The sequence below is a fragment of the Grus americana genome, chromosome 1, assembly GCF_028858705.1.
Source record: "Grus americana isolate bGruAme1 chromosome 1, bGruAme1.mat, whole genome shotgun sequence".
Lineage (NCBI taxonomy): Eukaryota > Metazoa > Chordata > Aves > Gruiformes > Gruidae > Grus > Grus americana.
The window spans coordinates 39,936,806-39,958,231 of NC_072852.1; the positions used below are offsets into that span (position 1 = coordinate 39,936,806).

Consider the following 21,426-nt stretch of genomic DNA (forward strand, 5'->3'; position numbering starts at 1 on the left):
CGATGTGTTTTAAAGAATGACCAGGAGATGGGGAAAAAGTTAGTATGTAAGGAAGGATTCAGGAGGAATGTAGCTTCTGTAATCTACAGATTACACTGTACCTTCTACCATACCTCCTCTCTTTTGAAATTACTTTAGTTCCTGTGTTTTGGGGCTTTTTTCCCCAGGGTATAGCCCTTGACAATATCTAGATATTGTTCAGCCACCCAAGATAGTATTCCAAACCAGATTTATTTAAAAGTAGTTCAGTTTACTGTAATGCTTATAGTCAAACAGTAAAATATTGGTCAGTTTAAGAAAGGGGGGGAAGGCCACAAATGCGTCATCCTTGTGATCCATTTGTGACCCGAAGTATGTGGCAGTTTGTGTAAAGAAAGTGCAAATGGAATGCAACATCTGTATCTTTTAATTAATAATCTGTATCTTTTTTTTAAAATCACAGGAACAGTTTACAGCAATGAGAGACCTATACATGAAAAATGGACAAGGTTTTGCATTAGTATATTCCATCACAGCACAGTCCACGTTTAATGATTTACAGGATCTAAGAGAACAGATTCTTCGAGTCAAAGACACTGATGATGTAAGCATCTCTAAAAATGGTTAATACTTATATTACAGTTTTCGCTACAGATGTTGTAATGTATGCGCTGTGATTGGATAGCTTCCACGCTTCAGATTAAGAGACAAATCAACCAGTAGATGCATAGTACAGAAATGCAACTCTTAAGGCAAACTGGAGAAATTGCAAAATTGTCATGTGGTATATAAAGAAAATTTTCTTTTTAATCTCTTCCTTTAAAATACTCTATTTGAAACTGTATATAACCTTATTCACTACTACTGCAGAAAACATTTCTAAAGCAGCTCTATACTTACCTCAATTACTATCAATGAAGGTTTAAAAAACCCCTGTAGTTCAATTAATTATTCTCTTCAATATGCCTACTGTTTATGGTATTTTAAAAGCACAAAATTTTAAGTTCTTACAGAAGACAGTACTGTAAACTTTAAACTTGCATGTTATGCAGCTTTTATATTTTGTGTGTGTGCAAGTAAGTTTGGTCATGCTATTTCCACACAATTTCAATATGCACCTCCTAGCATTATTAAAGCTATAAAGAGAGACTAAAACATTCCTGTTTATAACTGATTGAAGAAAAAACTTACTGTGGTTGCAGAAAGAGAATGTTTAGTCCGTTAATAAAAGGAAGAAAGGTATTTCAAATGTGAAATAGCAGTAAAAGTATGTTTTTCACAGAAACACCTTGTAGGTTACAGCCATCGGACAGAAAGTCTTTAAGTCTTCCTTGGGGGAAAAAAAAAGTAAGCAATGAACAGTTTTTAGGTGTGCTCATCTCATTGAAACTGTGCTCATGGAAACTTTGATCCCTTCCTTACTGCACATGTCCGCATACGGTTCTGCTGCCTACAGACGCAGAATGTATTAAATGTTTCAATTTCAGGGAAGTTCATTGTCACTCTTGTATTACAAACCACCTTGCACTTTCTTAAGCGTAAGCATTTGCAGGTCTTGCCTATGTTCAGCAGATTTCTTCTAGAAGTGATTTATTACCCGTTATCACAAATGTATCTCAGAAGGGTAGTATTTCAGTTGCATGTGCCTTTCACATCCAGAGCCTACCAAGTTATAGCCTTGTTTAGCATCAAGGTAGTATTTTGGTGGTATTTCCTTGGAATCATATTTCTTTTTTGAACACTCCCCTCAGTCTTGAAAGCCATTCCATAGTATCAGAAGAAAGATAATGAGCTTCAAGTTGTAACCTTATCTCTCACCAACATTTACATAAAGATCTTCCTATGCCAAAGCTTAGGCATGACTTGTTTTTTCAGTGGGAGGAAATGAAATGATCAAAATATTGTAAACCCTCTTTCAATATTTGAATTTGGGAGAAACTTAGCTATGTTCTTTAAGTAAAAATAAAAGGGGGGGGGAACAAACAACAAACAACCTTTGTATGACTGCCTTTTCTTGCCACAAAGATCAATTCATTGTTTTCTGTAGTTAGTAATTTTGATAAGCTAGCATGTTTCTTTCCTCTGTGTGCATCAGTTTAGTAGTAAAAACTGTGTGAGCAAACTGCTCTTGAAAGGAGTACAGATAAACTGGAAATAGAGGAATAGTGAAAGGAGCTTTCGCATCCTTCATCATGCTACCCAGTACAGGCCAATTTTTCCAGGATTTCTTGTAGCAGATTCTTCAGTTGACTTCTTGATATCTTAAGCATCTAAAAATGAAATCTCATTAGGTCTTCTAGAAGACACTTTCTCAATTGGCAGCGTACTGAATCCTCAAACCATTCCCCCCAGGAACAGGCAAAAAATGTAGCTGCTTTGATTTGAAGATTAAAGTCTCACACAACTGTAAACTTAAGTTTCTGTTATACCAGAGCTTGATTGTTCTGGAGGTCAGGATCCTCTAAGGATTCAGTTGGGGTTTTAGGTGTATATTTACATTGTGCCTTCCCAAAATTTTAATGAATTCTTTGCTGGTATTAAATTGTTTTTAGGTGCCTATGATTCTGGTTGGCAATAAGTGTGACTTGGAAGATGAAAGAGTTGTGGGAAAGGAACAAGGTCAGAACCTAGCAAGGCAATGGAATAACTGTGCATTCTTAGAGTCTTCTGCAAAATCAAAGATAAATGTTAATGAGGTAAGCCACACTACCTATGCTGGTGGGGGGTGGGGAGGGGTAGGGAGAGAAGGATGGGACACTGTGTTCCAGTAACCAAACAGTACCATTTATCAAGAAAAAGTAACAAAATTATGATTAATATTCACTATAATGGACAAAACTGTACAAAACTACTGTGAGAATTTGTAAGATGTTTATATTAAGGGATATAGTTAGCTTTGACTTAGGACTTTTAAAAATTAATAAAATTTTAGTGTAATTAGATTTCAAATTATATTCATATGATTTTGGGATAAATTCTTTTTTCATGTTACATTCCCTAGTTGATATAATCTCTATCTGCTGAGAATGCACTGCTAGACTACTTTTTTTAAAAAAGACCTTTAAGAGAGTTAAGTTCTTAAAACTAATTGATTTCAGTTGTTTGGTATTAAATTATTTGAGATAGTAAGGACAAAAACTCTTAAGGGTTTTGTCCAAATTAGGAGCTGACTAGAGAAGAGACCTAAATAAGTCTGTTTAAAAAAAAAAAGGGGGGGGGGGAATGACACCACACACACACACCTGTACTATCTAGTACTTATTTACTTAGCAGGAGCTAGAAGACTAATCAAACACATGCATTTTTGGCACTTGCCGTAGTTCATGCCGCCTTAGCATGAAGTGGGGGTGCCAGCATAAAGAAAGTGATGCAAAAATTTTTAGAAAAAGAAGCTATGTTAGTGTTTACATTTTTGGAACAGCTTGAATGTTATGATAAACCCTGCAGTTCATTGTGTCTTCTGGAAAACATTGTTGGCAGTGTCAAGCTGAAAGGGCCTCTGTGCAAGACTTGCATGTAATCAAATGAGTATGGTGGTTTTAAGCACAGTTGATATTTTTAAAATGTGTGTTTAATTAGTTGGAAATTTCTGGAAACTATTCCATTTTTCTTAAACATAAATTAATCAGTTTAACTATATAAAAGTCATGTGTTTAATAAACTAGAAGTTAACTTCCATCAAATACTAAAAGCCCTTGTTGGAATGTTTATTGCTTTGCAGCCAGTGCTTAGGAAACTGCTAGGATGGCTTTGGTATGAGGACTTCCTTGATTTAGGAGATGCAGAAATAAGGAACAATGTCAGTTATGAACAAAACAGGTGCTGTTAATTGTAGTATGTAGATTTGTCTTAAATCAGCCTTTCAACAAAATCATGTTCTAATTAGAATTCTAAGAGATTCAAAGTGTGAGAGAGTCTGATACATGAATTAATTTTCTAGGAAATGTTGCACTTATGCTGTAGTCCTAGAGAGGCTGCTGAATTAATTTTCTAGACTTTAGTATTTTTAAAGTATCTGGAAAAGCATGATCTCATTTGAATACAAGAGACTTGCAGAATATGCAGTGTACTTGAGTTAACATGAAAACGTGGAGTTAAAACTTAATAGAACTTTCTTTAAAAGAATATCTTTACAGTGATTTGAGTTAGAAGAAAGCTGTGGCCTGTTTCTTGACCTCAGTGCTAAATTGCAGAGTAATAACATATAATAGTTGATCATTGTGACACATATCGTGCATGTTCAGATAAATTTGACCCAGAAATTAACAGCTGCAGATTATAGATAGCCTTTCAAGTTTGCTTCATTGAAAGTAGAAGAGCCTTGACAGACAATTACCTTAAAGGAAAAATAAACAGGTATTAATTAAGTATACAATTTAACTTTCTGGCTTTGTGATAACTAAGTATGTACAGGGGTTCTTGAGTATGTGAGTTCATTATGTGTGAAGATTCAAGCCTTAAGGTTATGCGAGAAGCCTCTTAATTGCAATAACCAACTGATTTTTATATTCTCAGATCTTTTATGACCTTGTGCGACAAATTAACAGAAAAACTCCAGTGCCTGGAAAAGCACGCAAAAAGTCATCATGTCAGCTACTTTAATACATAGCTGTACTGTAGCTCTGAGCCAGGTAAACGTTTTAAAATGTTCTGTGTATTGTGGCTATTGAAAACAAACAAAACAAGAAAAAAAACCCTAAACAGCTGTGGTAGCTGTTGATGCAGAACAGCATTGAAAATTCTTGATTTACATTATCATAGAAATTTTTGTGGGTTTTATTTTGCCATTCCAAAATCAGAACTACAAATATGTGTAAGATACACTGTTCACACTAGTATGAATTTTTTTTCAAGCTTTAAGGTGTTTTTAGAGCTCAAATTAAGGATGTTCGTTCTGATACTTCAAAAGGTCGGCTTTTGGAAACAGGGTTTTCTTTTTTAAAGGCTGATAGAATATACTGCAAGAGCTCAATTATTAGGAATGCACACTGTAAAATATTGCAGTTTGCATGCTAAAATGTCACTTCCTGCTTTGAACTCCTGCATATGTTTGCATGATGTCATAGGAATTTAGCTTGCTTTCTTTGGACTATATGGATATTTTATAGGCTGCATTGTAGTTAGTACATTTGGAAGAGAACAGTGAAGTGATGATTGTAACACTCCAAATATTTGACCTGGAGCTACTGGTTACTAGATCAATTTCTTACTCATTGGCAGTTGGCTAATGTTCTACTTGACTAAATCCATGCTTTAAGAATGCTGCTGTGAAGGCTCAAGCAAGCTCCAGCCTGCTCTTTAGCAAGCCTTTTCAGAAGTTAGTCAGCAGGTATGAATTTTTTTTTTTCTGCAACTTGTTCTTGGACAGGTTGTTTTTCCCTTTCTACCTCTGAGCCTTAGTATGGACGGAGGTTTCTCTTGATTGACCTGACATCATGCAAGTTGCCTGTTCATCTCTATTCCCTTCAATTTTACTGGACATATGGTAGTCTTTCAGTGCTATGATCCATTATTTTGTCATCTGTTAGACCTGTTTGATATGCTGAAGGATCCTGGTATGACATTTCACTGTCATAAATTGCAGGCTTTTATTAATATTCAGATAGTGCCACATTTAACTCTTTTTTTGATATCGATATTAAAACTTACTTAATTGGAACAACTTGAACCAGTTCAAAGTAAAACCGAGAGAGTTCCAAAAGCGTTAGCTGGGGATGGCAGAAATGGCTGCTGCATTTCCTTAACAGGGCTTTTTGATTCTGGAGCTTTGATCCTCCAAATGTGCTTTTGTTTTTAAAGGCACTGGAACTGTCATACTGTAAGCAAAATTAGTCCCACCCATCAAATACTACTTCCACAGTTCAGACTGGATTACCATACGTATCCCAATTCAGTTTTACTAATTGAGATAGTCTGTTATTTGTAAGTGTACAGTAGAAATGATGTTAGTAGAGGAGAAATAAGGTTATCTTCTGCTTGCTAAGAACTCTAATTCCTGCTTTAGTTCTTTTAAGTAAAGAGCAATGACAAATAGTTGCTACTAAGCTCCTGTTTTGTTGTTACAGGTCTGAAGAACTGTTGCCCAATTCAACAGTGCCAGCATTCCAACTTTATTAAACCTACCAACATCTTAAATGGACTTTCCTGTGGTGGTACCCTTTAAGAAATGGATGAAAGCTACTACATCAGTTTGCACATTCTAATCACTTTCCAGTGTCACGAGAGATTTTTACTTATAAATATTCTAAGTGTATGCAACTGGTAAAACCAGAGCCTACATCCAGTATTACTGATAAGAGACATTGTTCATCCACCAATGTTGTACATGTATGAAAACTGTGTACTGTATACTTCAACAATCCCCACTTTCTATTGGAGAGTACAATAATGTAAATCCTAAAAGCACCACTATTTTAGCATAATAAAAGAAAGTCCAAAGAGCTCCTATATAGACTACTCCAGATAACTTTGCTTCATCGGTATTTGTAGCTTATTGTAACTTTTTTAAAGAAATACAGGATCATCATCATCATCGTATTGTACAAAAGCGCTTTGATTAACACAACAGCTATATAGTTTTTTAATTTTAGGAAAAACCTGTGGAGACAGTGATCTAGTCTTTAAGAGTCCTTTCAGTATAATGTCTGACTAAAGACATGGCCTTTAATATCTGTTGGGAAGGAAATGTCCAGACTTTTCAACCTTTTATTGTATGTTTCCTTTTCCTTGTTTACATAGGGAACAATGTTTATAGTTGTGTGTACAGTGGGGGTCTACAACAAGAAGTGTATATTTTAAAACGATTTTTTAATGATTTAACAATTTTTTGTAAATCATTTTCGGGCTTCTGCAGCTGTAGATTCTCACTGTGAATTCCCTTGCTTGCTCATGCATAAGTGTATTTGCAATACCAAATATACAGGTTTAGTACTTTTGCCTGTTAGTGATTGTTTTACATGTGTAACGTTTTGGTTGAGATGTTAAATGGTGGAAGAGTACTGTGGATGTGAATGTGGGAAGTAATTTTATCATGTGTAATTGGTCACAGGGCCTAAGTTGCAGTAATTAACTTTTGCTGATTTATTTAACAATGCCTTGTTGCTTTGTATGCATTAACGTTTGGGTGTAAAGATTGTGTGTATATCCAACAGGGAGCCACAGTATTTAAATTGACCAACCTAATGTTACAACTGCTTTGAGGTGGCCAAATGTAAACTAAAAGCCTTAATTAAAGTGGTGCAATTTTGTATGACTTAGCATCAGTAGTTCAATAAATTTGGATTGCCATGCAAGGGCTTGCATTACAGTTATATACTACTCGAATGTTTTGTGTTTTAGTAGTGCTAGTAAATATTGATTTCAAATCTCTTGCACAGTGCAGATTCATACATCTTAGGATGAAAAGGAACCATTATGACTTTGTCAAACACATGCTGTGGATATTTCTTCTGATAGCATCCCATGTGCTAGGGTGGATGAATTTCTGACTGAATGACACTCCACTTAGTTTTGGACTTGGAATATTCCAAATCCTAACATAAGGGAGAAAAATCTGTCTTCAAAGGTTAGACTATCAGTGGCTGTTTTGGGAACTTGAAAGTATGTCGCCTGCTATTTTCCTTCTTTCCAGGAAGAATTCATTGTTAAAATTAACTTAATGTAGCTAAAAAAAAAAAATTGTCTTGGGAGAAAATATGATTTTTCTGCATGATTAAACCATATTTCTTTGGTTTCAAGGAAATCTGCAGAAGAGCATTCTTGCAGTATTGAGCATAGTGTTTTGCAGACTTTAAATATCTGTTAACACTGTTGGACTGTGAAGTGGAATGTGTGGACTGTGGATGATTTCCTGATCTTGGCTGTGCTGCTGAAAATTACTGTCACACCCAAATACTTGGTACCTCCTGTTTCTGTGGCACAGAATTATCACAGCTTGTTCTAATCCATTCCTGCAAATTCAATCAGATTAGGTTAGCTAATACTGGTAAGCTTTGAGATAGTTTGTTGCCCAAAGTGAATTAAGGAGCCCAGCTGATCCTTTCTGCTGGTAATTTTATCAGTCATCACCATTGTTTCATGGAGGTAACACACTCTTTTGCTGTGCAGAGTCAGAGTTAAGACTGAGATTCCTCTTCATTTATCACAAGAAACCAGAACATGTGGTTGATTATCCCCATAAATATCTCTTTTTGGTACTCTCTGCATCTTGATTGGTCACCAGAGTAGATGAGAGTGGAGCACTGGATGCTCTAGTTCTTTTTTCATGAGGTACCTTCCTTCTTGATGAGCTAATCAGTATTTTTCCTCCCTTCACTTTCAACCTCTGCTTATTCAGGTCTTACAACACTTTCATGTCCAAATTGTTCTTTTATCTGTGTTGTTTTTAATGTGTTTCTTTTCCAGGCAGCTGTACAGATGGCATTGGGTGGCAGGGAGAGAAAATTCTTTGATAACATCAGAGAGGGGACCCTGTTCTGCTCTCAGTCAGCCAAAGAGTACCGATCACAGGGAACATCAGGCTTTGTCCTGAAAGCTCTGGACTGAAGCATTCTTGGTTGCTCTGTGAAATAGTAAATGTACAGTTTCTCTGCACTGGAGGTAGCTTGATTAAACCCAAGGAAAGTAAAATTTTTAGACACTCCAGGCTTTAACATGTGAAGATTGTGCTAAAAAAGTGAAATATACTTTTTTCCCCCTCTATATGTAGAAATTAGGCCAGATTTGTAAAATCAACCCATCATAACTCAGGTAAAACCTAAAAACCAGTATTTTTCTCCTTGAAAACTTAGGCAGGCTCCAAGGGAGCAGTGTCCTGGTTGTTAAAGGGAAGATGCATGATAAAATGATGCTGAGGAAGTGATGGACATGAAGCATAATGAAAAAAAATGCATGAAAATTTTCTTCATATCTAAGTAATTACGGCATAAGAAGCTGTTCCCGCTGAGGAAGTGAACATCCAGTTCCCCACAGGAATTGGAACTATGTAAGCAGTTACCAATTCTAGCAAAGAATCCTGTCTGCTGAAATTTTTGAACAAACTTTTACATATCTTCAGGATAACTGCTTTGTGTATCAGCACTTAAGAAGTTCACGCTTGAACTACTTGTACAGAAACAGAACACTTCTCATAAAGCTTTGGATGAAAACATGCATAATTCATATTTTGAGAACTAATGCAGTAATTTTCCAAATTCAGTGTTACTACACATGTATTACTGCTTGTAAAGTTAGCTTATGCTTACAGTGCACACAAAGGTTGTGACTGCTTTATTTCCATCCTAATCTGAAATTGGTATATGTCAGTATTTAAATGTCTGAGCTTTCTATGGAAAAAGTAATGTTTATGTCCTGAAATAGAGAAGTATTACTTAATGGCATTGCACTCTTCTTATTGGGACTTTTTTCTTGCAGTATAAATTTTTCTTATACCTTACCGTGTTACTAATGCCCTTTTCTCATTCTCAAATTTTTCTGTGAAATGAATGTCTGCTTGCATAACTTACAAGTATATTTTGAAACTTTGCAAGATGTTTTCAGATGCCCAAATGCACTAAATGCAGGCTAGAATTGCTCTTCTGTGTAAGAGAACGTAACTTGTGGAAAAGTATTATAGAATTAGATATTAAATTTGTTTCATAACGTGCTGATATTGTGATGCTAGAAAGGGGAGGTGCGAGAAGGATCCTGCTGGCATTTGGATTAAACTCTGCATTTTTTTCTCCTTTCCTGGTGTAACTAGAGTTGCTGTTTCCTCATGGGTGAACACTGAAGATGAGGATTTTCTTTTAAAATGCTAAACAAAGTGTTGGGGTTTTTTTTTCCTCCACAGATTTTCTAATCTTTGCCAGTTTTGGGAATAACTTGGAGAAATTTTGATACAATACTAATACTCAATAGACTTCAGTTTAGACATACCAACAATAGAAAGTTATTTCTGGATGTGAATGGTCGAAAATAGTAGTTCATATACAGCTGTCTGCAACACTTTTTGAATTGTAATATGAAGATGCAGCCAAGCATCAGCATAGACAAAGAGCTTTTTGTCCAATGTTCAAACTGCCGTCCCAACAGCATTAGGCTATACTTCACTTTTTATAGCTCTTACTTTGCCTGTGTTTGGGGAGGAGAATAAAAGCAAAAAAAAAGTTGCTCAGATATGTAACAACAGTTGAACTCAAAGGTCTTACAGGTCTTTTCCAACATAAATGATTCTATGGTTCTATGAAAATGCAGTTGTATTTAGTTCTTTAAGAGCTCTGCTTCTCTAATGGTACCTTAATCAAATTAAGTTCTTATTTCTGAGTCTCAAGCACCTTATACTTTTCCTTGAAAGATTTATGAACAGCTTGAAGATTCTTAAAACCTAATTTAACTTCTCTGTTCTAGAAAGTGAAATTCTGGAATTGTATTTGTCACAAACTTTACATTTGTAGTCTGGAACTATAAACAAAATTGTTTTGTAATCTTGATTTTGTTCCCATTGTTGCTTCAAGCAACAGATAAATGTGGATTTTGAATTTTTTTTGCTTTTTTCTTTTTTTAAATACCCTCCAAACCCATTTCTTTTCAGAAGGTAGCTTCCTGTTTTCAGTGAGATGTTCTTTAGGGAGAGATTTGTGAATGGAGAAAGGCATGTCTTCGTAATTCCACTGTACTCACTTCAGCCTCAAGAAATACTAGTTCTGCTGAACAACAAGCTCTACAACTTCATTCTTTTAAGAAAGTTCACTGCCACCAGGATTTTTTTTTTTCTTTTGAGGTTGTGGCTGTGGTGAACTCTTTCATTTGAAAGATACTGTAATTTCTAATTAGTTTCTGTAATGTCTTTTGGCTACCATAAACCTGGGGGGAGGGGGCATTTCTGTAATCTTGGATACTGAGTGACATTATAGTAGAAGTTATAGTTCTTTCTTTGGTCAGTATACTTTTTTCATACTATGTGGCTTTTTTTACCTTATACTCCTAAATCTAGCAGGGAGGAGTCGGTAACTTCACTCCGTACCAAGTATAAAAATCTACATGTGAAATCCCAGCTCTCGTACACTGGGTTTACTGCTTGTAATGTGCCCAATGCAACAAAGACCTTTGGCACTACTGTCATGATTTTCAGACACAAATAAAACGACAGTTACAAATTTGTCTCTCTTCTTTTTCCTTTTTAATAAAAAGGGGTTTTAGCTGAGCTTCCTCAATAGCCGTAGGCATAGGAATCAATTTGTTTAGGGTAAGACCTCCAGCAAACATTAATTTGAGAGTCAACACAGGTATTTTAATACTAAGCAAGCACATAAACACCTCTCTTGAATTCTTAAGTTTAAAAAAAAAAAATTCCTTACATTTAAATTTAAAAAGTGAAAAATTACACACTTCCAGGAATGTGTTTCAACTAAGAGAAGATGGACTAGAACAGGAAAAAAAAGGTGTAATGTAGGTTCCAGGGTTTTCTTTTGTACTGAATGCAGTTGTGCTGCTATCACACATTGCCCAACAACTTTTGCTGTGCTCTTGCTTTTCATAGCTCTGAATTGAGTACAATTTTGTATATGCAGATGTCACGTTTGCAGCTTAGCAGTGCGTTAGGGCAATTAATTTGATTTGTGAGCTGTCTATATTAAAACATATTTTGTAAAGGAAAATTGGCGTTTGAGTTAGTTTACTTGTTTAATTTTATTCTGATATATCCTGAACTTCAACCTAGTACATCCTGTAAACCCTGTTAACTACACAGGAAGCTAGTAGGGAGCAGAGGGATCCTAGGCATTGGCAATAAACCTGCCATGTTTGTGTTAGTCGTGCTAGCTGCTGAGTTGTCTTTGCTTGTCCTGCCTCCAAGTACAGAGCATCACTACCCCTCTGACAACAGAGTTGCAGTTAGAATCAGTATTGATGCAAAAATGTGAAACTTGAGATGGATTTATAATTTTTAATTACAAATCTAGAGTCATTTATATCACTGGCTGAAAAATTTGCATTCCTTTCTGCTTCTTGGAAATGTAAGATGCTTACATGAGCCTTTCAGGTTTTTTTTTCTCTTTTTTTCCCCCCTCTTTCCCTCTCATTAGATAAATATAAAGTGGTATGCTAGTCAAAAAATACTGCCTGAAAACACACCACCAGGTTTTTGCCCTGTTCTCCCACCATTGCCCAAGCCAACTCAGAGCCTCCAAGTTGCTTCTCCAGCGTGCACTTAAAAGAGGCTGTACATATTAAGATAAGTTCTCTCAAATATTTCATATTCTTTTACAGGTTTGGTTTATTGTTTTGTTGTGGTGGGTAGTTTTTTTTTTTAAAGCATGCATACTGCCCTCTTAATTTCTTTTCAGCCTTATTTCTTTTGTTCTCATTTGTCATTGCTTTGAATAAACTTGAGGCAGCATGCAAAGGAAGCATTTTCTCTGTCACCACATCTCTCATTTGCTTAGACTTCTGCCCTGACAAGGGCTACCCTGAAAGCTTGAGCTGTTGGCTCTGTTTGAATTTCCCACTGCACTAGAGAGATAGTAATGCTACACTTTTGTGAGGGTGTGTTGAGAGGTAAATTCCATTAAACATGTAGTATGGAATTAGGATATAATAGTTCTTTTAACATTCTTTTAGTTTTCTGCCATAATGAAGGTTGTTGCCTTCACTTGTGCTTTCATGATAGAAGGAAAACTATTTTTTTTAAATCCAAAACTACATTTCCTGAATCTATTCTCTAAGGGTCTTCTGCTTGCTTGTGTTCTTGTGTCCCCAGTCTTCATCAGGCTTCTCACTTTTCGTGTGAAGCCTTCTGAGGTTATGGTCTCCAGCAGCTACAGTCGGCCACCAAGGTTGGGTGCCACAGCATTTCATCAGCATCTTGAGCTATGGGACTTCGGATGATGTCTTGGCAGTCCTGGTGCCTTTTGCAGCTGTTTTCAGATGTATCCCCCTCTCTCAGAAATTTAAACACCTAATTTGCTCAAAGTACTCCCTTGTAGTCCCAGATACACGTGAGTACTTTCAAGTGTTTTTGAGAAACTTGCCTGTCTACACTACAAATGCAGTATGGACGGTTTTCCTTGTACTAGAGTGCAAGTAAATAAGCTACTCTTGGTAGCACAGTCATTTGTACTGACAGGGTATTAACAGTATTTTCCCGTAGTTAAAAAGTCTGCAAAACCCATTTTGGGGAGGAAGAGGAGAGGTAGTTTCCTAACTTTGTTAATTTGTCCAGGGAGGTAAGGGCTGAGTGATCTGGTGTGGTGGTTACTACTTTAACTCTTGGTGCCAGTAGTCCAAGTTACACTGGGAGAAACGGGGAAGGAAGAAAAATAAATAAACCCAAGTTTGTGACCCTGTGGAAACAGCCTCATCTTGATAAAGCAAAGGGCGGGAGGCATGCTTCTCCAGCTGAATGGGTAAGAAAATATTTTGAGCATTGGATTAGTTCTTCTCGGTGGAATGAGATAACCTGAAGAGCATCTGAAACACTTAAACAATTTTTTAAGGCTTTGTCGCTTAACCCGGGATCCCTCGGCCCGGGGACTGAGGGATGAGCGCAGCCCTCGCGGCGCTGCAGCGGCCGCCCGGACAGAGGCGGGCACGGCAGGCCGTTACCCCCTCACCACCACCACGGCCTGGCTTGCCCCAGCATGACAGCAGGCCTGCCCCGCCTGCCCGGCCGCCTGAGAGGGGATCCCCGGCCCTCCTCCCTAGGGCCCGCCCCCACCCAGCCCGGGCTGCCAGCGGGGCTCGGTGCCCGGAGCGGCGCAGGCGCAGTGCGGCGGTCCCGCCTCGCTCGGGCGGAAGCTCTCCCCTCTCCTTCCGGGACGCGGCCCGGCGCTGGCGGAGGCGGGAACCCTGGAGCCCGGGTTTCGCCGGGCAGGAGGCCGCCATGGAGAGGTTGGGAGGCGCGGGGCGGGAGGGGAGCGGTGCCGGCGGGGTGTCCCAGGGTAGCGTGGTCCCCCCCGCGGGTATGATGTAATGTGATGTGACACGTTACCCTGTGGCGGCCGCGGAGGAGCGGTGTGCTCGTAGTGCGGGCTGGAAAACGCAGCAATGCTGCAACAATTTCTGAGGGGTATCAAAGTCTTTTATGTCACCTGAGAGCTTTAGATCTGTTTGATTTCTTCTGGAATATATTTATAGGTTAAACGGGAGTTGTTAATGACGCAGGAATCATTGAGCCGGGCCTTTGCAGGGTGTTCTACGGGCCGGCCTGCTTAGGCAGTCACAGCTGTGGCCTTCACAGACCACCTGTAGCTTCTCTTTTGCGTTTTAGTAATTGTTATCGATTTTTTTTCTCGTGCAAGAACACATGAACTTTCTCAATCTGATGATTTTGTGTATCTGAAAAAAAAATCAAATAGTGAAATCGTGTCATGCTTTCAATTGAATTTTTCAATTCAAAATTGAATTTCATACTGTTGCGTCTCTTACTAGCTTTTTTTTTTAAATAAGATAACATCTGTTGTCGTGTAGGAGAACAAAGTGTGGGCTTTCAGACAAACTCATTTTCCTGAGCTGATGAGCAATAGTGGATGCTCTGTAGAGGAAACAGGACATCAGTACTAGTATTAGAGGTGACTCACACTTTAAGTTTCCCAGTTGTGGAGTTACATGAAACAACCAAAAAATCTTGTTGTATGTGCTGCTTGGATTCACTTGCTTTTTGTCTATGTTGCTGTTCTCTAGAAATGGTTTTGGAGACATGTTATCCCCCTGCGATGCAGAGATGGCCAGACCTGGACGGAAGCAAAGCTCTCAGAAAAGAGTTTCTAGTATCCTTTTCCTGTAAAGATTTTTTATTCTCTGTTTAGTCATTGCTATGTTCACAGTGTGCATGTATTTTTACCACTACTTTGATTTTGAGCATGTTGAGAATGGTTTTCAAATATGCAGCAAGTTACTTTTTGGTTTATACCTGTTTAAAGTGAGTAATGTATGAATATAATGTGAAATTGTTATCTGATTTGTGAGGTATTCTGCAGTGAAAATTTTTCTGTTGAACTGTCTCGTATTTTCCCCTTCTGTGGTCTGTTTTCTGTGTGGTACTTTCATGCATTAAGAAGGAGAAAAATTCAAAAGCAAAACTATGACTGCAGTATCTAAAGACTAGTAGGGAGAGATATTAACAACTAAAAGCGTGACTAGGAAATCTGAATGAGTTTCATTTAGAAAAATACTGTGTTTTCAGCAACATGGTACGTTACTTGGCCTTTGCAGAAGAACTTGGGGGTAACCCAAAAGATGCAGTTTTGCCTTTTCACAGAATAGTATTTTCTCTTTCCTCTCCTTTTCCCCCCACTGTAGTCTCAAACCATGTCAAAGCTCAGAACAGTAGACTTCAGGGAAAATAAGAGATTGTCAAAATGCTTGTATAGTCAATTCTTGACTACATTTAGATTGATTATTTCGGTTGTCAGTCAAACACGATTGCGGGGATGTTGCATTGCGTATCTCCTAAACTTGTGCTGTCGCATTTGTGTAATGTGGTGTTTTGTAGTTTTTCATGTGCTTATGAACTCAGGTTGACATCAGCCTAGAGAATTATGTGAGCCATAGCTGACTTCATCTCTGAGTTTTTGAAAAAATGGAGTTCTCTTCATTCCGTTATATCTAGATTTTATGGTTTTATGCTCTTTTGCATGTATTGTCTTATGACAATATTGTGATTATTCAGTCTATCTTAACTTTCCATCCATAGTAATAGCAAGAGGAGTGCACAGGCATAGATTTATAGTTCCACATAATTCCCCCATTCTCACTTACTTATAGTAAGAAAAAAATACCATGTAATTCGACAGCTAATATAATGGTATTTTTCTGGTTATGGTAGCGAAGGACTCCAGTACCTTTGCTTATCCTTCTGTTCTTTGCAAGCAGAATAAAATTAGTGAGATATTGTCCCTGATTATATCGTCGCTAAGAATCATGATGCTTTTGTACACTGATATGACATAGGATACTGAAACATTTACGCAACTGCTTCTCAGTAAACCATACCTAGAGCACTGAACCTAATTGCTGACTGGAAGAAGCAAAGTATTACAACAGAGACATTTTTGTTACAGTTATCAGCACCCTGGAACCGAGAGTGTGAGGACTTTTTTTTAAAATGTATTCAGTCTTAGATTTTCGTGTTATGGTTTATGTAGCGTAAAGCAGCTCCTTATGGGGCAAAAGTATTCTCTTTGATCTGAGCAGTTACAAGGAGTTCCAGACCTGTCATGCTCATATTTCTGAACTTTACTTTGCAGTGTCCCTTTTAGCCCTCCAGCTTTTAAGCTTCTGGTGAAACGTTTTGTGACCTAACTCAGGCTTATGAATGGGACTTTCTGCTTTAGTCTGAAAGACAAGATGTGTAATCCTTATAATCTTTGAGCTACAGCAAAATATTTTTCCTTTCCAAGTATTCAGTAATAATTTTGAATAGAGCTGTAAGCATGTTTAGGAGAGTGTTTCTTAACTTGTTTATTAATCAGTTCTTACATCCCTGGATGACACTATTGGAAACATGACACCCAAAGGCCAGTTGCTTTCCCGAACTCCTAGTTCATTGCTTCGCCAGCCAGGTAAGACTCTTTCTGTCTTTAGTATTTATCTAAAGGAATTATACGCTTGTACTTCATACTTGTTTACAATTCAAAAGGAGAAATACATGGATGCATTGTAGTGGGTTCAGTGCAGGGCTGTAAAGTTGATTAGGGGATTGGAGTGTCTGATGTATGAGGAGAGGCTGACAAGAGCTGGGATGGTTTAGCCTGGGAAAGAGAAGGCTTGGGGGGGATCTTGTCAATGTGTATAAATACCTGATGGGAGGGAGTAAAAAGACAGCCAGTGAAAAGACCAGAGGCAATAGGCACAACAGAATATACAGGGAATTCTGTTTAAACATAAGAAAAAACTTTTTTATTGTAAGGGTGATTGAAAGCTAGAACTCGTTGCCCAGATGGTCTGTGGAGTCTCTGTCCTTGGAGATAACCAAAGCTGACTGGACAAGGTCCTGAACAACCTTTTCTAGTTGACACTGCTTTGGGCAAGGGGGTTGGAGCAGGTGATCTCCAGAGGTTCCTTCCAACCTCAACTACTTGGTGATTCTGTGATTCTGAAGTTAAACACATTTATAAATATGGAAAAAACCACCTAATAGCTGTCAACATATAAGTTCATATGTTATATATTTATGCTATTGCTGAATGCAAATGGATTTTTGCCTTTCAGTTTTTAGAGGGTGTTTGAGCTTCATTTTCTTTGTTTGGCACAAGAGTATGTCCAGTATCATTTCGGTTTCTCTCAAGTACCATGTTGAAACTGATTCTTGACTTAACTACTCGGCGATCTAGTTTGTTGTGTTTCCTTCTCTTTTGCAACCTCCTTTTGGTTTTGCAATAGCTTTTAATTTTTCAGGATTTTTGTGTAGTGTCTCTTCAGGTACTTTTTCCATCCTTGTTTTTGTGGCAGATTAATTGCGTTGCCGACCTTTCTACCAGATGTACTTACTGGCTGCATCAGTAAATTATTTCCCTCTCCACTAGCAGGAGAAGAAATTAGATGGCAAACCTCACAGAAAAGCTGTGGAACCACGCATGGTTGCTAGGGTCAGGTTGCTCTCCCAGTCTCAACCCCTGTGCTCTGCATCAGCGGACCCTTATTAGGAGCGTGTTGAGGGCTATTCCCAAACCGGCACTGGTGCAAAGATAGTTCCAGAGAGACTGATTCTTTATGATTTCTCAGGGTTCCCGGCAAGTTCTGTGTAGCCCCTGCTTGTTCTCATATAGTGTAACATCTGGTGGCTTCTGTTTGGGCAGCCAGCAGCAAAGGTAAATGCTGTTGGCATCAGGCTGCTTCTCGAGCATAAGCTACTTGTGTGTCAGCATTGATAGCTCTCGCAGTAAAACTGCAAATTCTTCTTAGCATTGACTTGACATTAAACATAAAGTTCTGTAATCCTCTTAGAGCCTTCCTCACTAGTTGTGAGTGAAATAAAGAAACATGCCCATTCCTTACATTTCCATGTTATCACCAGGGCTTACCTCCCTTTTCCTTGTCATAGTCTCTTCCTGTAGTCTTTATTTTGTCATCATTCACACATTTATGTAAGGGATTCATCTTTTTTGTCATCATCTGACCAAGGTGTTTTCCATTGAGTTCCAAGAGGATGGTTGCACCTTTTGCTGCTCCACATCCTCCTTTCAGGACTGTTTGAAGATGGGTGATGCGTTAGTTGTTTTAAGAGAGAAGTGTTGTGTGTCATACTGTGATGGTCAGAGAGGACTTCAAAATCAAGTAGATCTTTTCCCCACTTTTATCTTCAAATTAAAACATGTGTATATCATCTTGACCATTGTCATGTCTTCAGTGAAAATCTTTATTTCAGTTAGTGTGACTTTTGTCGCTATGAAATTTCTGTTTTGTCTATTTTCAGAAAGCTCAACAGTACAGAATTTCAGTAAGAGGGGCCCAAAACTGAACACAGTACTCAAGGTGCAGCCTCACCACTGCTGAGTACAGGGGGGCCATCACTTCCCTAGTCCTGCTGACCACGCTATTTCTGATACAAGCCAGGATGCCATTGACCTTCTTGGCCACCTGGGCACACTGCTGGCTCACGTTCAGCTGACTGTTGACCAACACCCCCATGTCTTTTTCCGCTGGGCAGCTTTCCAGCCACTCTTCCCCAAGCCTGTAGTGCTGCATGGGGTTGTTGTGACCCAAGTGCAGGACCCAGCGCTGATCCTTGTTGAACCTCATCCAGTTGCCCTTGGCCCATGGATCCAGCCTGTCCAGATCCCTCTGTAGAGCCTTCCTACCCTCAAGCAGATCAACAAAAGTTATTGATCAACATCAAGAAAGTTCTGTTTACCTCAGACACTGGAAAAATTATATTAAAAAAAAAAAAGTGCCATAGGCATGTGATCTTCTGCTTCCAAACTGGATGGAGTCTGATGGAGACCCTGGACATACTCTTTATTTATTTTGTGATTGTATTTGCTGTTATAGGCATCTTTGCCTCCAATTCCAGCAATCCTCAAGTCTGAAAGGAAACAGTAATGATCTCGATGCTGACTGAAGCTGTCTTGGTTCAATTGGTATCAAGAACTGCTGTTGAGGGTTGTACAGGCACTTCTGTTTCCAAATTTGCTAACAAAACATTGGAACTATGTGTCATTCCCTCTTTACCACTGTTGACACAGCTCCTGGTTTGGCTGTCACTGTCTTGATGCAACTAATGTTTTTAGATGGCTTCCCAGGCTGTTTGTGATTGATAAGGGGACCAAAGCAGCTACTGTCTTGATGCAAATTCTATGATCTTTGGCCTGCATGAAGGTTTGTTGTGGTGGAGCTCCCTGTTGTCATAGGATGTGGCATTTATCATCTTGCAAAACAGTGTCTCTCTTTTTAACATGGGTCAGATATTGCTGGGAACACTAGCCACTGCATCGACATGCAGGAGTATCTGGAGCAGATGTAGTGCTTGGTAGAGCAGACTTGTGGTTGCCTTTTGCTTTAAGGATTTGGAGATCAATTTCCGAGAAAGAGTGACCGGAGATTTATTGCTATGTTCATGGTGTGAGTGTACCAGTGAGCTCTTTAGTACCTGAAGGTGCGTCACATATTCAGAGCATATATACACTCATGTTCAACCTGGCTTCAGACTTCTATCTGGAATGCTGCTGCACGTGAGGAAGAACTGAGATGACAATATATACGCTTTGTCTTTATGTTTATACATGTCCTACTTGGAAAACTAGGGCTTGAGTACGCTCCAGACTTGGTTAACAGAGGTTTTATATAACCCTAGTGTAACTAGATGTGTAGATTATTAACTTCTATTATTGATAATTAACCTCCTTATTTCTAAGTGTCATTGAGCCTAAGATTTGTTTTTCTTTTATAATTGACATTTATGGGTTTGATACAAGCCTTCTGATGGAAAGAAAATGGACAGGAGCAAGTTACTTCTCCATCAGACTGGTTTGTCTGTTTCTTGTGTGACTGAGCAGGATTTCATAAATACTTCAATCTCTGTTATAAGATTTCCTTTGGAGCTCCTTGATAGAGCATAGTGGCCTTAAATACTTTTTCTTTTCAGAAAAGGCTCTCTCTCTTTCAGGTATGGCACTAAATCGAAGCTCCATGAAGCCATCAGATTTGTCTGCCATCCTGGGAACAGGAGGGAAATCTCCTCTAATTCCACCAACTCCTGGACTTTTCGGCAACCTGTCAATGGTAAGATAGTTAGAGCACCTTTTTCTCTTTTTTTCTCGTGAAACTTAGAAGAAACTACAAGTTTACAGTGTTTCAGTATTGTTTGCACCAAGGACAAACTGTGGGTGGTACAAGCTTGCTATTACTACTATTGCTGCTTGCTTCTAGTATTATGTATTACAGTGGTGTTCTTTGAGGTAATGCAGTGAGGAATAATAGAGGGTTTTAAGGACTTGCTAAATACATTATGTCTGTTAAGCTGGTCCTTGTAACATCAGCTTGTGACTACAAAAATCTTGACTTTGCTTGTTTACAGATTCTTCAAAGGCAGTTCTTCTTTGTCAGCAAGTTAAACCTTCACAATTTTTCTTATTTTAGCACACTCCAGTATTAGGCTACACTTGGATGTTAAAGTTCGAACTTTAAAGAACAAGCTTTTCTGATGGCTTTTCAGATGAAGTCGATTAACTTCTACTGTAATGTTTTGGGAAAACCACTGATTTAAAAAAAGTTATCAGTTGGGACATCTGAAGTATTTTATCTCTGTTTATTTTTAAATTAACTCAAAACAAGTTAAGATGTCTTTCTGTTTGTACATTTTAATTGATTCTCCCTTGTGGTTGTTTCTATAGTTTGTTACAGCCCATTTGTTTCTTTAAATTATCAGGTTCTGGGGCCTAGTTGATCAACATGTACACAGCTCTTAGCAGTTGCAGTTTGCCACTGATTCAGAGCCTCTTGTCATTCGGTAGTTAGTGTTTTGTGAGTTGAGTACATTTTAGGTTACCATTTAGTGCTCTGACTTGAATCCAGTTTAGATTAGAGGGGTAAACTTGGGACTAGACAAAGGCTTTCACCTCAAAGGAGACTGATGGAAAAAGGACTTAAAATTATGTCTTGTGGAAATGTACTTGCTGGTAGATAAGAACGGTTATCAGCCCTTTTTGTATTTCCCACAGAGACGTGATACCATTTTACTGGAACTGAATTTCTTGTTATTTTTACTCTACTGTCGGAGCGCTATAGCATTCTGTTCTGGTTGGCTAGAGGGTAATAATGGCAGAGAGAAATTAGGCAAGAGGAATACTGTGGGTAGAAACTGGGGCATAAAAGGAAAAATAACAGGTATATGTCCACAGTTTTTGGATATGCTTAAGAGACTGCTACAGCAATGTCATCTGGTTTCCTGTTTGTACTTGTTTGCGTGGGACAATTTTAAGAGTCTGGGGAGAAAAAAAACAACCAGTAGCACATCTCTGGGTCTTTGTATAG

At 38.3% G+C, this 21,426-nt stretch overlaps 2 protein-coding genes across 4 annotated transcripts in view; both read left to right on the top strand.

The window, feature by feature from the left end:
- RAP1B (RAP1B, member of RAS oncogene family) overlaps positions 1-7,289 on the top strand; it is a 30,912-nt gene extending 23,623 nt beyond the window's left edge. The window contains exons 5-8 of the mRNA XM_054816627.1: positions 443-583; positions 2,532-2,675; positions 4,495-4,610; positions 6,045-7,289. Of these exons, the coding sequence (XP_054672602.1) occupies positions 443-583; positions 2,532-2,675; positions 4,495-4,581 (372 nt within the window). The 3' untranslated portion in view covers positions 4,582-4,610; positions 6,045-7,289. The remainder of the gene's footprint in view (positions 1-442; positions 584-2,531; positions 2,676-4,494; positions 4,611-6,044) is intronic.
- Positions 7,290-13,730: 6,441 nt separating this feature from the next.
- Positions 13,731-21,426, top strand: part of NUP107 (nucleoporin 107) — a 31,188-nt gene continuing 23,492 nt past the window's right edge. Inside the window, exons 1-5 of one of the 3 annotated variants that reach the window (XM_054801356.1) lie at positions 13,773-13,845; positions 14,425-14,525; positions 14,638-14,723; positions 16,428-16,517; positions 20,060-20,175. In XM_054801356.1, the coding sequence (XP_054657331.1) occupies positions 14,654-14,723; positions 16,428-16,517; positions 20,060-20,175 (276 nt within the window). In that variant the 5' untranslated portion in view covers positions 13,773-13,845; positions 14,425-14,525; positions 14,638-14,653. Of the gene's footprint in view, positions 13,846-14,424; positions 14,526-14,637; positions 14,724-16,427; positions 16,518-19,824; positions 19,921-20,059; positions 20,176-21,426 lie in introns of those variants that run through there. The other 2 variants (XM_054801345.1, XM_054801366.1) reach the window with 2 other exon arrangements.